General features: G+C 36.2%; 1 protein-coding gene across 4 annotated transcripts in view; it reads left to right on the top strand.

Moving 5' to 3' along the window:
* LOC104263377 (neurabin-1) overlaps window positions 1-19,192 on the top strand; it is a 43,940-nt gene extending 24,748 nt beyond the window's left edge. The window contains exons 13-18 of one of the 4 annotated variants that reach the window (XM_059820408.1): window positions 2,304-2,388; window positions 3,462-3,533; window positions 4,120-4,315; window positions 11,062-11,178; window positions 16,077-16,265; window positions 17,671-19,192. In XM_059820408.1, the coding sequence (XP_059676391.1) occupies window positions 2,304-2,388; window positions 3,462-3,533; window positions 4,120-4,315; window positions 11,062-11,178; window positions 16,077-16,265; window positions 17,671-17,838 (827 nt within the window). In that variant the 3' untranslated portion in view covers window positions 17,839-19,192. Of the gene's footprint in view, window positions 1-2,300; window positions 2,389-3,461; window positions 3,534-4,119; window positions 4,316-11,061; window positions 11,179-16,076; window positions 16,266-17,670 lie in introns of all 4 variants that reach the window. The other 3 variants (XM_059820407.1, XM_059820410.1, XM_059820409.1) reach the window with 3 other exon arrangements.
* The last annotated feature ends 438 nt before the right edge of the window (window positions 19,193-19,630 follow it).

Genomic DNA, 19,630 nt, shown 5'->3' with positions numbered 1-19,630 from the left:
AGAACACTAGCCTCATAAGTAGCAATGTATCAGACAGTAAATTTGACTGATTTCCTGATTCACAGAAAAATTCAGTGTTGGCTTTGTGCTTCCAGACATTATCCAGGTGTTTAAACAAGATACGGATTCTGAATGTTATGGGAATTACTGCATTATTCATCTTGTCCTCTTAGGATATTTCTCACTAGGAAAAGGTTAAAAGTATTATAATCAGCCTAGTCACTACTAATCATTATTTGATAGAAATATTTGGCTTTTTTGCTTATGAATAATTGAAAAAGGGATCAGATAAAATATTTTAAATGCCTGATATCTCCCTTAGTCAGCTAGCACAATATATAATGGCAGATTATACTTGCTGTCTTTTCTATACAGCTCGGACAAAATCTTTCTTTTAATAGCCTGAAAACAGGATTTGTTTTATACTCGTCTCATTCTGTGTGTTTCTATAAAGTCTTAAACAAAAATAGTCACTACCCCAGCTTCTGTTTGTTTTTTCAAAAAAAAAAAAATCTTACCAAAACAAGGATCTAATATAGAAGTGATTTTGCTTTCTTTTCTACAATTTTTTTGTGATGGCTGAAGCATTGCAAATGTTTTCTTAAAATTGGCAGAGTCACTGGAAGAGCTAATTAATGCAGTACATCAAAGATGAGGATTAGTATTGAAAGCTTGCTCTTTGTAGGCAAAATGACACTAAATGCTACTTTCTGCTAGATTGTTGCTTTCTAACCATATTTAAATGTCTACCTATTATTTCAATGAAATAATCCTTTCTACTACCTTCCCATCCGTTTATGTATCGGTCTGTATTTTAACTTACTGTACGGCATTTTAGAAATTACCTCTTTTCTTAAAATACTACCTCTGGAGAGAGAGGTGGAAACAAATGTCAGTATTAAAATTAATTCTTCTGGTTTTGTATTTAAGTTGACAGGAAAAATAACCAGTTTAACTGCTAGTTATAATTTACTGGATGTTACATGCGTAAAAGAGTAGTTAACTAATTAGGTAAAGTTCTGATGTTGATAAGAAACTACTGATCAGATATGCCAAAAAAAAAAAAAAAAGGGAAAAAACCCTGACTATTCAGCATGTAATCTTTGGCATAACCATTACATGTTTCAGGAAGGATTATTAGCTGATGGAGTGGTGGGGAGTTGTCCTCAGTTGTGTGGTTTTTATGATTCTTGAAGGCATCTTTGTACATTACTGCATGTCAGGAGTTGTCTTGAAGCCAGAGCTTAAAACCTACTTTGTCTCACAAAAAGTGGGCTGCATCTCTTTCATAGGCAGCTTAGTTATGAAACACCTGATTTGCAATAAGAAACATATTTGAATTATTTAAAAAAAATAATCTAGTAGCCTGAGAATTTAAAAGAAAGTACATTCAGGATTTGCAGTAATCTGTCACAATCCATGGGAAGAGGTAGTGTGATGCTTAAGTTTGCCACTTAATTTCACTTAATAATTGAGCAGGTGGCATTGAACATGCTCCCTCTGGTGAAAAATTGGATCCTTGCAGGTTGTATTCCAGTTTTGAAAATACCACAGTCTTGGAGGAGCTTCAAAGTCCCAAGTATTCCTTTAGAATAGTCACAGTTTGTATACTGTTTCCAAGAAACTCAGCTTGTTAGGATCTGTCTGCTCTCCAGGTAATGGCTATCTTGTTGGTTAGGCACACTTTCTGGAGCTAGCAGCTTGTATACATAGCCCGTGTTCCAAATAGCTAGCCTGGACTAGCTACTGAACCAGAAAAAATGCAAAAGGAACATCTTACAATACTTCAAGCATAATAAAGTACAATTAAATGCTGTACTTGCTCAACTGTTGCTTTAAAACCAAGTTTCTTTCATGCATCTTATACTGGTTATCTCAGTGGTGTATTTTGAAGTTGACATTTTGCTAAAGAAAGAGGTACTTTTTTCTAAACTTACCTTAAACTATCTTTTACTTGTAATTGATTGAAGCAAAATACTGTGGTACGTTTTCTCTTTCTGTAGACGGTGTAGAATTACTGTTTATCAAAAGTAGTATTTTTGATCAATCATAACCAACTGTTGTGTTGCCATTTTTCAATGGTACAGCGCAGCCGGAATGATGGGAAGATGCCATAGAGAATAATTTATCTTGATATGGCTGTAATATTTTCAGCTAGTTATCTGCATGTGTGAATGTGAATTTTAACACTGTTACTTAGATGTTGGTATCTTATTTACTTAGAAGCATCATCGTAAGTACTTGGAAATTGCAAGTATTTTTAGAATAACATTTTTATTTTTTACCCCTCTTATGAAAAGCAGAAGAAAAGAAAAACGAAGACAAGACAGCAGAAATAAATGAAGTAACATCATCAGGAAAGTCCAAAAGGAGATTTCCAGATTTTGGGTAAGATTTTACTTGTGTTCATTTGCAAATAAATGGTTTCCAGCGTTACTTTTGGAGAATATCATGCTCTCTAAATAAAAAAAAATGTTGAGGAAATCCAGTAGTGCTACTTCATAGCAACACCACTGGACAGTCTTTTTCATCTTGAATTTGTAATGTTCCATTCATGTTTCTACCACATTTTGATTTTATTTATCTGTACTTTTTTCCCTCAGAGAATTTCTTGGGTTTCTTCAGTTTTTATCTGGATACACAATTTCTCTATGAATTAATTTGCAAATCCATGTGTAGTTTTATGCCAAAATATGGTTGAAGCCTAGACTCTATGTTATATCCTGCTGGCGTTACAGTCTAAAATAGGTAACCTGTCTTGCCTTAATTCCCTCTGCAGTAGAGGTGTTGTTACATAGGGTTTGGGTATAGTAGCTGCTTACTGAACTGTTCCTGGGAGGTGAGCAGCAGTGATGAGTGGATTTCTGAATTTCATTTAGAAGATGAGATTGCCAACAGGGGTAAAACAAAAGTGCAAGCTGCATGTTATCTGGAAATGCAGTGTGGTGACTGAACTGTGGGGATTTGAAAGAAGAGTTGCTAAATTTTGCAATAAGCCTTACTCCTTTGGAGACACATATAAAGCTTGTTGAAGCCAGCTAACACCAAAGACACAGACTGGTACTGCAATAAATTATATTATATAACATAAAAAGGTAACTTATTTCACACACAGAGAATGTAGTTAGTGACTTAGTTCAAGTCACTCTGCATTGCGTATGAACATTTATATAGCAATATAAATGTTTTTCCTCTTGGTTGTATCCACTATATGCTAAGTTTCTTTGGGCATTGTCTGTGTTTATTTTGATTGTATGTGGTCTTTGAAAGGTACTTTCATAATTCTGTCATGGTTCTTAAATAAAATATGAATTGGAGTATTTTTCTAATTGCACACATAATCTGTAAAATCATGCTCCGTGTAACAACATAAATGTGGCTTTTTCTAACTGTTGAAATAAATGTAAAAACTAGCTTGCTGATTGTAAAGATTTTATGAAAATTGTGTTTTTTCACTTCAGTGGATTACGGAAATCTGGGGGCAAGGGCAAGAAACAAGAAAAAGAAAATCTAAGAGGTTCTCTGGATAGCAGGTAGTTGTGTTGTTTTGTTTAATACATACATGCTGCATTCCTAAAATTTTTAATTTAAGAATTTCTTTAAAACTATCATTACTGTTTGACCTTAAAGTACATTCAAGTATAACAGTGGCAAAATTCTGTGAAGATTAATATAATGATGTGGAGATGAGCTTCTAATCTCATGAAACAAGGAAAATACATAGAATAGTATAGAGGAAACAGTAAAGCAGGGTTATGTTTTAAAGTGGCTTATAGGGTACAACATGTTAATCTTATCTTAAATATGAAAACTATATTTTGCTTAGGCAGATTAATGTTGAGTAAATTAAATTAGCAAATTATTTGAAATTGTTAAATTGTTGTGTGAAATACTGCAAAAGCTCTGAAATTTGTATTATTCAATAACTCAAATTATTTTGCATGGCTATTTAAAGGCAAGTGTCAGTTTTCATTTTAAATATCAATTGTGCTGTGAAACAGGTAAAAATGTGCGGTGTGTGTTTTGAGGTTGTTGTTGTTGGGGGATTGTGTGTTTGGGAGGTGGGGTGGGGTTTTTTTGCTGTTGTTGTTTAAACACAGTTTAATCTACTTATTTCAGAGGTTCCCGAGAACTGTTGGACGACTCTGGCAACAATCTATCTGCATCGGATTCAGATTCCCCTGTTCCTACTTGCATGCCTTTCTCTTGGTTTGGAGACAGCCACAAAGAGCCTCAGATTTCTAGTAGCAGCCTGCACGTTACTCAGAGCGGGCAGGACAGTTGTGAACATGGTCAAGAGAAGAACAGAAGCAAGGTAAAGATGACTAATTTGTGCTTTGAATATTTAAGCATTGCATCTTGATAAAGTAAAAACATCAGTGCTTAGTATGCGGAAGCTTGATGGCTTAGTCCTTGACCACATCACTTCTTACATACATTGCTGCGGAAGTTTGAGACTTTACAGCCCTCACAAGCAGAGAGTGTGTGAGTGTTCCCATTCCCTCCTGTTCAGTTGAAGCATCAGTGGAGGCTGTTCATGCTGAAGTAGCATCTAACAATCACAGGTTATGTTTTTTCACTGGTTTATAATGCTAAAAGTAGCGCTAGCTTTAGGACAGTATAGTTTTAAAAACCAAATCTGTTTCCCTGTCTAATACTTGGAGGAAGTGTACATAGAGAGCAGCTTCCCAGGCAATTGGCCAACCACTTCTTACCATACTGGTATGTAGGAGTGGAATACTAGGCAGATGGATGAAGATAGCATCCTGTTTTTCATTAAATTATTTGGTATTGAAAGCCAAGAGACACATCTGTAGAACACTCTCTCTTCTAGGAAACTGCTTCTGAGTAACTGATGATGTTCTAATAATTTAAAGCCTTTTAACTGTATCGTAAGAGTGAGGCTACACAGTTCAGTCTATAACCATAAAGTTATCATCTTTACAGTTTAAACTATTTGAAAGAAATGGCTGTAAAAAGTAAGAAGTCTAATGTGTGTGCTGTCTAAATATTTTGTTAAAACCTATTTCAATGTAAGACTGTTACTAACAGTCTTACTAACTTACCTTCATTCTTATTTCCTTTGGATTTTGTCAGATACAAAATTGTAGCTATTTGAGTAACCTCATAAGCTAGGTTTATTCTTAAGTTTCACACTTTTTCTTCACTTTGGTTGTCTAAAATACCCTTTCACTTTTCCCTTTTCCTCTGTGTTATTAGAGAGAAATTAGTTACAAATCTAGAAGAGAAACTTGCTGGGTTGTAGTCCATGAAGTCACTGATACTTTGCATAGATGGCAGATAACAAGTTGGCTTTCCATGTTTCCAGATGCTGATACAGTAAAATGCTGTTTACACTCCCTGTGACAGGATTCAGCTGTCTGCATACATAGTTTGTAAAAAATGCGGCAAGTGGTTTTAGAACCATACGATACCTTACTATAACACAGGAACTTAGGAAGAGTCAGAACTCTTTAATCTTTGAATTAGAACACTTTACAGAATACTGTCCAGTGTGTGTCAGTCTTGTGTATTTACAACTCCTGCATTGTTTGCTTCTGTTGAAGCATGTAGTGGCCAAAGGGGTCTTGGAACTGCAAGATCCATGTTGAAGGGGATGTGCATACACTTTGGTATAATTTTTGATTAAACAGGAGTGCATGGTTGATCTCTTAATAGGCTGTAGCAAAGCTATCAAGAGATGTTTTCTGTATAGATAAACATTCAGTGGTTTAGCTTTCAAAGTCATTGGTTCAGAAGAACCCATTCTTCCCCTCTTCATTCCTCCTTTCTGTCTTATTCAAGTAATTTTTCTGAGCATAGTTAAAGTCACACTGCTGCATTTCTACTATAAGCACCCATAATGTACTTAAGCTCCCCTTAATGTGTTTATATAAACACTTTTTTTGGCAATCAAAAAGGTATAGATCTTAACAGATTGGGTCCTCTCTTCCTTTCCACATTGCCCTGAAATAATAGCCTTTTCTTCTCATCGTTGTATACTTTATCCAAGTTTATTATCACTTTAACCTTCCAGCTAGTTTTTTGCCTACCATTTTATGTTTTTGTTTCCTTTTCATGCTCCAGTATGTAATTGCTGCTTGCCACTCTTTTCTTTTCTTTAGTGCCAGTTGCAAACGAGCAGCTGGAAGAATATGCAAGTCCAGCTGTATGCCTGCTTTGTAAAATGGTAGAAAGCTGACCCTGTTAAAGAACAGATTCTCATACATTAATTGATCCTAAAATCATACTCGGCCTCTCTGAAGTCAGGCTGGTTTTACTTTGCAACATTTGGGGTCTTTTATAAAGATGTTAATGTTGATAGTAGCTACTGCTTGGAATGACTAATCTTTGTAGATCTTAACCCGCAGCTGATCATTAAGTTTGCACTACAATAACAAGGCTTTGGCTAGTAAACCTTGCTATGAAAAGGCATTAAAACTGAGAAAGAAATGTGCTTGACTACTCAGCAGTGAGTCTTGTTACTAAAACAACATAACAGCAGGGACAAAATAATCTTCCCAGAATTTAAGGGAAGAATGCTCCTTTTTCTTGACATTAACTCCATAATATTTATTGCTTTTATGTCTGTAGTATCCCATATGATCAGGTGAAAACATTTCTTAAAGAGCAGGTAAAAGTAGAAACCCTAAAATAAGAACTTTGTCATGTAAAAATCCCTAACTGTTGTACTGAGTCTTTTGCGTTGTGTATAATTTCTGTAGTTGTGTTTTAATATTGTTGGTGTAAGGAATGTAATTATATTTTAACTGTTTTCTGTTTCTGCAAAATTTGCCTTAAAATTACTGCACCTAGAAGGATTTTGTTTTGTTAAAATGATACTGAAGTGAGTCTTAAACTTACAATTTGGCAAAGTAATGAATCAACTTCCTGTTGCTTGTGAAACCTATAAACACAAGAACTAAAATCCTGTGATCTGAGTGTTTGCAGACTGTTTAGCCTTATGAGATTTCTAAATTACGCAGTTCTTAAATTACAGAATCAGAATCACAGAATCACTACGGTTGGAAAAGACCTGTAAGATCATCGAGTCCAACCTGGGGGGGGGGGGGGGGAAACAAAAAAAAACAACAAAAAAAAAAACACAACATCAAAAAACCCACAAAAAAAAAAAAAACACAAAACCCATGCCACACAACAACAATAACAAGCCACAACCCACCCAACACCACACAGCACCATGTCCATCAAGCTACATCCCACAATGCCACATCCACACGCTCCTTGAATACCTCCAGGGAGGGTGACTCTACCACCTCCCTGGGCAGCCTATTCCAGTGTTTCACCACTCTCTCAGTGAAGAACTTTTTCCTAATGTCTAGCCTGAACCTCCCCTGTTGCAACTTGAGGCCATTTCCTCTAGTCCTGTCACTAGTCACTTGGGAGAAGAGACCAACACCCACCTCTCTGCAACCCCCTTTCAGGTAGTTGTAGAGAGCGATAAGGTCTCCCCTCAGCCTCCTCTTCTCCAGGCTAAACAACCCCAGCTCCCTCAGCCGCTCCTCATAAGACTTGTGTTCCAGACCCCTCACCAGCTTCGTCGCCCTTCTCTGGACACGCTCCAGCACCTCAATGTCCTTCTTGTAGTGAGGGGCCCAAAACTGAACACAGTATTCGAGGTGCGGCCTCACCAGAGCCGAGTACAGAGGCATGATCACCTCCCTGCTCCTGCTGGCCACACCATTTCTGATACAGGCCAGGATGCCGTTGGCCTTCTTGGCCACCTGGGCACACTGCTGGCTCATATTCAGCCGGCTGTCGATCAACACCCCCAGGTCCTTTTCTGCAGGGGAACTTTCCAGCCACTCATCCCCAAGCCTGTAGCGTTGCATGGGGTTGTTGTGGCCGAAGTGTAGAACCCGGCACTTGGCCTTATTGAACTTCATCCGGTTGGCCTCAGCCCATCGATCCAGCCTGTCCAGATCCCTCTGCAGAGCCTTCCTACCCTCAAGCAGATCAACACTCCCTCCCAACTTGGTGTCGTTTGCAAACTTGCTGAGGGAGCACTCTATCCCCTCATCCAGATCAGTTCTTTTACATAATCTGCCCCTTGATTTAGTCCTATTCTCTGATACAATACAAACACATCCATACTGTTCATATTCATTATTCATTCTTTATTAAGCTTCTGTAAGCTTGTATGCAGTGTTTCGTTTTTGTTACAAAGAAGAACGCTGTGGTGCAAACTATTTATATCCTAGTACCTTAAATCTTAGGAAGCATACCTATAAAACCTTTTCTATACAAATTCTGTGCTCTTCAAGAATGAAAAATCTTTGCAACTGGCTCTAAATCCTTAAAAGGAAAGAACTACTTCTTTAAACCGAATAGGAGCAGGGGGAGGAGAAAACATTACAACTGGTGCTGAGATGCTTTACTTTTGGCTATGTTTTCTTCATGTTTTTTTTAAAGTCTCATCAAATATTTTGCTCAAATATCATCCTGTCTTTTTTTATTATTATTATTTGTTCGGGTTTTGTGCAATTTTGTTTCTGAATTGTTCTTGATTGCTCTGCAAAGGTAGAAAGAGTGAACTGAGGGGGGCTAAAAGGAAAGCTCCTAAATAGATTTTCGGTTTGGGTTGAAATTAATTTGAGAATAGGATGATAGATGAAGTAATCTGATGTTTCTCGTAGTACTTTTTACATCTAGAAGACTGAATAAGTCTCTAAAATATAATGTAATTAATAAAATAATCTCTGTGGTAAATAGAGCACCGTTTTTCAGTCATGTACAGTACCATACTCCATGAAAAGGTAGCAGGAAAACTCAAGTTGTGGTTTGGGGATTATTTTTTTTGTTTGTTGGGTTGTGGTGGTGGTGGTGGGTTTTTTTCTTTTTTGTTTTCTTTACTTTTTTCTTTTTTTTTTTTTCTTTAAGACTAGAAATGCATATCAGTAATTTAGGGTACAAGGGAGTGAAAAGACCAAGTATCTGCCGCCAAAACAAAAATAGAATAATCTAGAAAATTTAGAGTTCAGCTTAAACTGAAATCAGAGCACAAGTACAGCAGTGCTCAGTGAAGACAACTGCAAAAACATAGTTCTCTTGTAGGAGCTTAAGTTACTGAAGAATAATGTCTTTAACATCAGCTTAATTTAGGATCTCAGATTATTTATGCGTACAGGGATATGGTATGGCATACTTACAAAGTATAGTTAGTTGATTAGAGACTTAGCGAAAATAATGGTAAATAATTGCTTACTGCTTGTAGGCAACAAAGAGTAGTGCTGAGAAATAAATTCTAAAAAGGCAAAAGTAGGAGGCATGCTTTTGGCGTAATTATTCTTCACTCACTAAAGAAAAATAACATAGAGATCAGGATCTCAGTTGGAAATGGAAGTAATCAAATTAGAAAATATTCTGGGAGACACATTAGTATTCTTTTGAAGGATTTTCTTACCAAACCTGCTGTGAAGTTTTCAGGTGTAGCATCTGGGTTTTTTCCATAGTCTTCAGGTTGAGTCACAGGCTGCTCAGGTGACCTGCCTGAGGTTGTACGAGTACTAGCTGCTGGATAAGATTGAACCTAGAGCCTGCTGCTTTTAGATGCTAAGGCAGGCTTACAGATCCATAAGCTTCCTTTAAACACAGGCTAAGTGTAATAACTGAATGTAAACAGTAAATGCTAGAAAGACTTTACATTCTTTCAATATGACAGTTCTTCCATTAGTCACATTTCTAACCTGAATTTTACTTTGTTACATAATTTTTTTTAAAAAATGTAATAGTACTTTATTAAAAGAATAAATTTGTCAAAATCTTTTCACAAGATTTTTCTATTTTGAAAATAATTTATTCAGGCTGTCAAACTGTATAATTACTGTAGATTTACAGTGTTAAACCATTTTTTGTAAAGACATCTGAGTAATTGTTTAACTTCTAAAATGTTCAGCTTTATTTTAGTGTTTTTACAATATTTAGTACTTTAACTATAAAGGTGGTTTACATAGCTTGATACAGTAATTTATTATAAAAATTCTGCTAAAGATACTTTACATCTATGTGGTATTTTTCCTATCAAGGTAATTTTCAGATTACATGATTCTGTGCCTCAAATGCAGCCACCTCAAAATTGAATCATAGATTCATAGAATAGTTTGGGTTGGAAGGGGCCTTCAGAGGTCATGTAGTCCAACACCCCCTGCAATGAGCAGGGACACCTTCAACTATATCAGGTTGCTCAGAGCCCTGTCCAACCTGACCTTGAATGTTTCCAGGGATGGGGCATCTACCACCTCTCTGGGCAACCTGTTTTCAGTGTAACACTCATCGAAGCTGTTACAATGAATAGCAATACAATGCAGTATCTTAAATCAGAATTTAAAGTTTTGGGAAAGCTTGTCCTTAGGCAAGCTCTGTATTCTCTATTCATGAACTAATTTAAACCCTGATCTGCAAGCTGCCAGAAGCTTCTTGCTATTCCAATTCTCAATGTATGTCAGGCAAAGACAACCTGTTTGTTTCACTGTCAACTACAGTGGTTCAATACTGGGCAACTATGAAGTCTAAACCCAGTTCTCATTTTCAGAAACTTTATCAGTTAAGGGGGCACTTCTGTGCTGTGGGAATCTTAATGGCCATAAACAGTCGGGACTGATTTTTATCTTGCCCACAGAACAGCACCTTCTGAAGCACATTCATAGTGCTTGTGTAGGTTTCAGTTGAATACAAACTCGGCATGTATAATTCCACCAAATGAATCTTAAATTGCTTCTCCCCAAGTGTGGTATGCCTGCTGAAAAAGTAACCGCATGTATTTCCTTGTGTACTTTAACACCATTTCAGGTTATGACCGATTCTTCACACAAGGTGCTCTTATTGGGGATATTGCTTTACGTTTGTTAATGTGTTTTTGAATTCAGAATTTTAACAAAAACAAGTCAGATGCTTGATGTAGTGAGTGCATTTCATATATGATCTAAAGATAACTGAGTCATAGTATTTTTTTTACCAAAAATCAAAATTACTACAATGTCACCTTATGACTTGCTTTTCCAAGGAGTGAGTTAATAAAACGTTATTTCCACTTGTTTGCAGAGTAGAATTGTCATAGATGATACATACCATAGCAAGCCAAGGTGTGAACTTTCAGGGTTAGTGACAGAACCAAATCTGTCAGGTCGTTCACACACTTTAACCTTCTCTTCAAATGAGGTGAGTTTCAAAGTGTGTATATGTGTCTTTTTGATGTTGTTGTTCACACTACAGCATGTTTAATAGAAACAGATTTGTGTAATGTGAAACTCGATGGCTGTTTCCATATTTGAATGTTGAAGAGCATTGTAAAGAATCGTAAGTTTTTACTGAACTAAGGGCACGGACTAGTAGATGCCATATCACCATTTGTGTTCTGATCCTAGTTATATCATAAAAATAAGAATAAACTCTCTCTGATCAAATTGCAGTTTTTAATTTTAAATATAACACCTTTCTGTTCCACTAATTTAAAGCAACTTCCTGGGTGAATGAAAACTGCAGCGTTTTTGACCTTGCCTTCACATTTGTGCAGGTTTGTTTTACCATAAAATTTCATCTAAATAAAAACAAACAAAAGAAAAAAGAAAAGAAAGGCAAAAAAAAAGCTGAATATAGCAGTTCTGATATATAGGTAGAAAGTAGATACCTGAAAGTCAGTATTCATTCCCCTGGAGAATGAACTTCTTTGGCTACAGCTGAAACCTAAAGTCTACACTTTGGTAACTTTCTGAGATACTGTTTCATTTGGTGTTTGACTGATGGGACTCTTTATAAATTAAATCCTTTATAGACTAGGAGGATTCATTAAAAGCTGAACACAGTCATCTTCCAGAAATGAGTTAGAGGGCTTCCAAACTGGTAGCGATAATGTTGGAAGAAAAGAATTAAATGGTGGTTAATGAGTATGGGGGTTTGTGGTTAGCTGTCTTAAACCAAGCTTTGGTGAAAATCTTAAAATATTCCAGTAACATGTAGAAAGTCGAACAATCTTACAAAAAATAATATAACTAGTTTACAGCTTTCAGTAGTGGATTAATTTCTTGCAGTTTTTTTATCAGAGATGACAGTCATAGATGTAATGAAAACCAGAGGAACTCTAGCTAATATCTATCATTGCAAGTACTCCCTGCAGTTTTTTTAATGGAATAGTTCATGAATGGAATATGTTTTTCTAAAACTTTCAAGCAGTATAAATCATAAGATCTTAACAAAGCTAAATATCTTCTTGAATATTGTTCTTTGATCAGTGTTACAACTTCCAGTAAACTTCTGGTTCTAAAACTCAGATGAAAGTTGTCTATTACTAATTGTGCATGTGTAAAGTAATGATTTAAGCCTTTTTTTTTTGTTATAGATGAGTCTGATTCTAGTGTTCTCTCTAGTTCATATGTTGATTATGTGTATGACCTGTTAAAAGTGGTTTGTACCTTTTCAGTAATTACATTGATTATTGGGGCCTGTTCTGAGGATAATGATAAATAAACTGTGAGCTGGTTTCTTGTTTGGAAAGCAGTATGTGTGAAGAAAAATAGGTAGTTCTGTTCTTGGGGGCTTTAATTAGTAGTACAATACATGGAGGTGTAGGAAAAAATACGTAACAGATCTTACAGCAATTTTGGATATTTCAAATCCTTAACTTAAGCCCTTCACAAGTAGAATTTCTACCTGGTGGTTGTTGTTCGGATGGGTTCATAAATATCCAGCAGGGATTGTTCTAGCCAATGAAACAAGCCCTGCTTTCAAAGGAATGGGCTACTGCATGCTGCCCTGCAAATCCTGGAATTGTTAGTAGACAGGAGATGGAAACACCTCTTAGACAGGAGCAGCACTGAAGAGTCTGCCTCTGCTGGGCAGGCGCTCACAGGCGGTTTGGGGAAGTGACTGCATGGTGAGAGTTGGGCTGTTAGCAGCCAGCTAGTTACAGCAAAGGCACCTCCACTCACAGCTGGTTAGGAAGCTGGTAATCCCTCCTACCCTTCTAAAGTTTTTAATCTGATAAATGGTGTGATCGCAGTGGTGTTTTCTGGGGTTTTGTACTTTTATCTTTAGCACCTTCAGTATTTCTGTACTTGCTTTCTGAATCACCTGCGTTTTTATGCAGGAGCAGATGGTTTTCTCATGCTCCATACCTTCTAAGTAGTTTTAGTTCTGCTTTCTGAATTTGCAGCTGGTCTTGTATGTGTGTGTGAGTGTGTGGTGACTGTTTTGGGGACTGTAACTTTGATGTACAGACAGCTTGGGACAGTCCCTCTGCCTCTGGAAGGATGGTAAACAATGGGGAAAAAATGATGTAGAGGTGTTATTTAATGACCAATAAGCATTATTCAAAAATCGGTGTTCTTCATCTTACTCTCCTAGTCTTCTACACTTCCCTATTGATACTCGGAACAATAGCTAAAGCTGTGCTTTTCACTTGTGCAGTAGTGAAAACTTCAAATTATACGGGATTAAATATCTTCCTGATCACCTTCACTTCTGTGAGGAGATGGTGTCAAAGTGTTTTAATGCAGATTCAGCTTTTGGTATAACTTCTTTGGGGTTTAGCTTTATGACTTTACCAATATGAAGTAGGAGGAGTTTGTTAGCAACTGATGATGCTGAAAGCCTAGTTTGGAATCAGTAGCACAGTCTGGAGGACTCCTCCATGTTACAGTCTGTTAGCTGCTCTAATCTGTGCTGCTTGGAGGAACTGGTACAGAGAGCCCCCGAGATTCTGTCGAGGGATTGCATTCCCCTGGTGAAATGAATTAATCTGGACCTCTTTGTTTGACAGAAGTACACCTTCTTCAAGGGCTTATATTCTGAAATTACAGAAGCAAACTTGTTGCATGGCTAGCACAGATTAATAAAACTAGTGAGTGAGTTCCAACTGGAATAAAACATTTTACACATTTCTCGGTGTAAAGGAGAGATAGAGATATAGATAGATACACATATATACACACCCACCCACCCCCACCTAAAGAATAAAAGTGTGTGTGTGTATATATATATATAAAAAAATATATGTGGCGATATGTATTATAGTATTTCTTGCTGCTGACAGACCACACGTGACTCTGAGATACAGGTCAAACTTGAAATTTAAGAAGTTTCCCCTTTTTCGTGTTTATTATTCATGAACACTTGCTAGTATGAGACAAAATAAAATATAAATTTTGTATTACAGTATCAGGTTGAGGAGTACTGTTATCTAAAATGATTTAAAATAAATGGGCATTTTGAAATTCCTTTACTGATTTATACAATGAATCTTCTTTCTCTGTACAAAGCATCTCAAGCTTGATAGCTTGGATAGGAAACTCACTGTGCCCCAGTTGTCTTGATACAGATGCTGTATAGAGCACTTCAGGCAAAACCTCTTCTAGAGCCCTTTGCTGTTACTTTGTGAAAATTGCTATTCTTTTGCACATCAGGAAGGAGGATGTGTTTGCACTTGTTATAGCTAGCTACATAAGCATTTTAATTTGGATCAGAAGTTCATTTTTGAAGTAAACGTCCTGATTGTACCCACTTGCCTTAGTTTGATTCATCTTGGAAATCAAATCAGATGTGCTCCAACAGTGTTCCTGGTGCATTCCAGCTGCTAGTGGCCATTGAGTCTGCATGAACAGACTAGAGCTATTAGGAAGTGAAAATCCTTTGAAATGCTTGTAGTATGGATTTTAGGGCCTCAGCACAAACTGTTCTGCTCTACAGACTTGTTTCTATTTATCTGCACTACATTCTAATGTAACCACTGTCCTTTCTTTCAAAGACCAGGGAAAGCAAAACAGTTTCTAATTATCTGTAGTCCTCTGATACATTGGGAATTTAAAATTGTATTTGTTTCTCCTGAGACGTGTGTTCCATGTTGCGCTCTCAGATCCAGTTTACTGCATGATCGGATCATGTGACAGGCCTGCTTCTCACTAGCTTTCACTTGCAATTGCCAGAATTATTTTGTTACATTCAATCAACTCTCCCAAATTTTCCAACCAGGGAGCTGGATTTTGAGAGATCCCTCTGGTTGAGAGCTGTAGTTGTTCACCTGAAACTTACAGAGTCGCGTCTCAAATCCATCACTAGAAAGATGTTTATTTCCACGTTTTGTGTTTACAAATGACGTGTAAGGCTCACTGGAAAAAGTGGGCATACTTTCCACCGTTTTGCAAATACCTTTGATAAGGAGTGGCAGCTGCCTAGTGGAGCAGTCCGCAAGTCTAATGCAGCCTGTACTCAATCATGAGCTAGTGAGAGATCATTTTGGACAGTTAATAAAACTTCAGGTAACTCTGATGTTACTGATTCAAGTATCGCACTAGAATTTCTTCTGTACAGACATTGAGCTCTGTTTTATGTAGCTTTTCTTTTGTGATGAAGTAATAGAGTGCTTCAGGACGAACAGCAGTACCTTTTTCCCCCTCAGAAGCCAACTGAAATTGAAGCAGGGAGCTTCAAAAGCTCTGTGAGCTGGCAAAGTGTATTTTCAGTGGAAGGCTACAAGCTCTTATGTTTCTGAAATGATGTTCTACTAGGCAGACCCTTTAAAATGTTGACGTGATGGCATTAGATGAAAGAATACACAGTCCTCTCTTTTTAGCAATGCACCAAATTTATTAAAACCGTACCTGGAACTGTCATCAGATTTACTGACTACTAGAATTGCTTTTATTCTGGATTTCCTTCACTTAACAATAATCAATAATAGAGTTGAAATGCTACTTGATTCTTCCTGATGCTGTGAAAGGCAGTATCTAATATTAAGATTGAGTTACCTTAGCTGACTGATTGAGGAATTCTTGTTCATTGTTATGATAGATCAAATTTAAGCGAATACTTTGCTATATAATTTCTTAGAGAAAACCATTTATGTTCTCTATTTCTGACTTGGTTTGTCTTGAATGTTGTAGTGTCTCTTGTTTTAGCAAACTCCTAGGCAAAGTGACTATAAATTGTGATCTCAAAAACTTAAGTCCTTTTGGAGCTAGAGTATGTTTTAAAATGCATTTTGTTAATGAAACTGAATTGGCAACTGGAATTCAACATATAGTCAAGTAAAACATGGCTTACGGTAACTTTTCTCAATTGGTTAGGCATTAGATGATGAATTTACAACAACAGGAAAGCAAAATCAATGGCACAGTAGACCTATTTCTGAATGGACCACCCAGCAAGTATGCCACTGGTTAATGGGAATGAACATGGAGCAGTATATTACAGAGTTCACAGCTATGAACATAGATGGACAGCAGTTAATGCAGCTCGACAGTGAGAAGTTAAAGGTATGTGAATATCCCAGGATAGATTTGTAACTGTATAAATTTCACTACTTATTCAGACATATTTTTAACCTTCAAAGTCTATTTTCCTGTTTTCGTGCCTTTTTCAGGGATAGAGTTTTCTTTGGAAATACTTGGAGACTATAGAGTTAAGATGAGAATTTAGTAATTGATTGTACAATTAAAGACAAGCTGTTTTCAATCAGAAAAATACCAAGTATTTCTTACTTGTTTGCATCTTGAAGAAATCAAACTAAGCATAATTCCCCAAAGGGGCTTGATAATATATCATCAATCTCAGCATAAGGTCATATCAAAACAAGATCCAGCCAATTCAAATGCATAGCATTGCAGGATCCAATTGTAGAAATTGTTCTTCCACATCTCCTCTTCAGATGGGAAGGCTAAAATCTTATCTGGTGACCTTTTAAATGTTTTTGATTTTTACTCCTGCTGAAAAAAAAATCTATTCTAAATCTTTCTTTTGAGCATTTTCTTGTCATTTTACCTCTGGAAGCTGCATGGTATGTATCCCTTATAGTGCTAGTAGAAAAATCGAGTTTTTCTCATTAGATTATCAGACTGCATTTTGGACAGGCAAGATATGTGACTAAAATGAGGTTAATTGGTCTCTTCTGGCATAAAGCAAATTATTGTTAATGATCAATAGTAGGATTTGAGTGTTTTAGGGAGGAAAAAAATGTATCTAACTTCAGTCTTCAAAATATACTTGCATTTTAGAATAGACATGCAACACTAAATGTCCAGTTTTTTGTTAAATAAATATATCCTTGGACACAGAGAAAATACTTGTTACTGGTCTGTCAAATGACTGTCTGTACTTGGGGAACTTTGGATGTTGATGCTTAAAGCTTAATTTACACCTAATGCCATTCGGAGTTCCATAGTGTGAGCAAGTGTTGTCTGTAACTTGGAATCGGGTACTGCCACCTGCTGATCAAAAATCAAAGTGTACCGTTTACTTACTGAATACACTTTTTAATAATACACTTTAAAATCCTTAATATTAAAAATTAAGGAGTAGTTACTGAATATAAATTCCTCTTGTATAAAAAGAGCTAGAAAAGTATTTTGAGACTACTGCTTATTATGCTATTTGCTGGAAATTCTGAGGTGTCTACATGTTTATAAAATGCAATGAGAAACCGTTATTTCACAACCAGACAATAGCAGGCCCTTGTTTCCTTACTTACCTTGTTACCCAGATGATAATTTAAAATGCTTTGAGGACTTAGGTCCTTATTTTTCAAATAAACAGACTATCTTGCAGCAAAGTGAGTAACACTTTCTTAAACTGTTCATGCAGAAGCGCTGTTGGCACTGCTGTTGGGAAAATTAATGATGATGTATTTTTCTTTTCCCCTCCTCCCCCCCCCGCCCCCCAAAGGCTTTGGGAGTTTCCAGTCAAAATGACCGATCAACAATAAAGAAAAAAATTAAGGATATTAGAAAAACACAAGAAAAACTGGAAAAGCAGAAGGAAAAGGTTCAAAAGAAGGAGAAAGAAGTTCGCAAGACTGGCAAAGTGGTAGCCACTCTTGAATCAAGCTGCTAAAATGACCCTGTTTTTATTTTAGCGCAGACTTGCTTCATCTTGAGGAAGTTCAGCAGATTTGTATATAATTGTACAATTGAGGGAGGAGGGAAAGTGCAACAGTTTAACATGGTAGGTGTTTTTTTTACTTTTTAATTACAGCCCCTCCCCATTACAGCCCAAGAAAATGAAATAATGTTTTCAGTATTTTTATTCCTAGTTGACTCTGCCTGTACTAATAGACAATAATATAACTTTCTGCCTTAAGTAATATTTGTGCTTCTAAGACCTCATATGCCCTCTTCATTGAAATTGATGTTTGTGAAAAGTAGCATACTGTATTAAAAATCATTCCAATATTAGTCAACTAGCATTTGATAGAGTTGAATCTGATAGAGGGCCAATAGAAAAATCCTGCCAACAAATTCAGTCTGTGACAGTCTGTTTATCTGTTGCCACTAAAGATGTATAGTAAAAATTAAGTTTAGGAAAACAGTAATGTCAAATTAATTTAAAAAGAAAGCATGTATTTCAAATTTATGGATTATTTTGTTTAAATTCTTGTATTTCTGGGATTTTCATTCAAAGTTCACTGTAGTAGCACATTGTTTTTGAATTCTATGTGTTGCAATTTACTGAGAAAATAACAAGAAATATTAAGTAGTTTTCACAAACTACATATACTAAGCATATTAAGTTTTCTGTACACTACCCATATGGTGTTGGGACAAGGTTTAAACCTATAAATAAGATCTTTTTTAACCTATTTTTCCTAAATAATACATAGTTTTATAGATTTATGCTATGAATAAGATCAATTTGCAATACATGTATTTCTCTTTTCTACCTGCTACAAGATTTTTGCGGACCAAATTTATATATTTGCTAATTTTAAACTATACTGTTTTTCAAACTTAAAATACTGGGGGAAGAATTGTAGGAAAAATTATCACTGAAGCACTGGGTTTCTGCATTGTATTTAAATGTTCGATTGTAGACTACAGATTATTTCTTTTTAAAGGAGGATTTGATTCTCAGAATAGTTTAGAACGTGAATTGGTGTTTTGTATATTTTCTAGAGACACTACAACAGTGCTTCCTTTAATTAGATTGTTCTAGAAACATAAACTAGTTTAAATTGCAATTCCACCATAGAATGGACTAGAACAAAACTTAGATAATTTGTTTATGTGGACCAAGTTCTCCTTTAAATCTATGGACTGTTTTTCATTTTAATTAAATGAATGAACTTCACTGTTGGTGTTTCACACTTACTGGTTTTTTTGTATAAATGTCTTATGAATTTCAGCAAAAGGACTGTGTGGAAATGCTCCTGCACACTATGCATTTCCAAAATAAAGTTTGAAAATCTTGGTAATAATTACTTTTAAAAAGAGGTTCAATTTTCAGCTTTGTGCATTAAGAAACAATTCTTTGGTTAAGATTTAACTTATTTGTTTCCAGTAGCTTTGAGTTTGTACTCCAAACTTACAGGCCTTGAGCCAGAGAGGAATGCTGCCCTACTGATAAAAGAGAAGGGAATTAGAAGTACAGAATGATCAAATGCTTAGGATCACACACGTAAAACCACCCTTCAATTAATTCAGTCAAGGAAGTTTATTTCTCAGTTAAGTGCTTTCAGCTAGAACAGAGAATATTGATACAACCATGTATTACCTTTTTCCTTTAAGCTTACTGAATGGAACATTGCATCCTGTGAGAGTTTGTTTCTCAGGAAGGAGACTAATGGAAATAATGGTTTCAAAGGTTTGCCTGTGTGCAGAGCTGTTTCAGTTAAACGGGGGCCATAGCA

Source organism: Gavia stellata, chromosome 8 (assembly GCF_030936135.1).
Source record: "Gavia stellata isolate bGavSte3 chromosome 8, bGavSte3.hap2, whole genome shotgun sequence".
NCBI lineage: Eukaryota > Metazoa > Chordata > Aves > Gaviiformes > Gaviidae > Gavia > Gavia stellata.
This window is presented reverse-complemented; position numbering and strand designations above follow the sequence as displayed.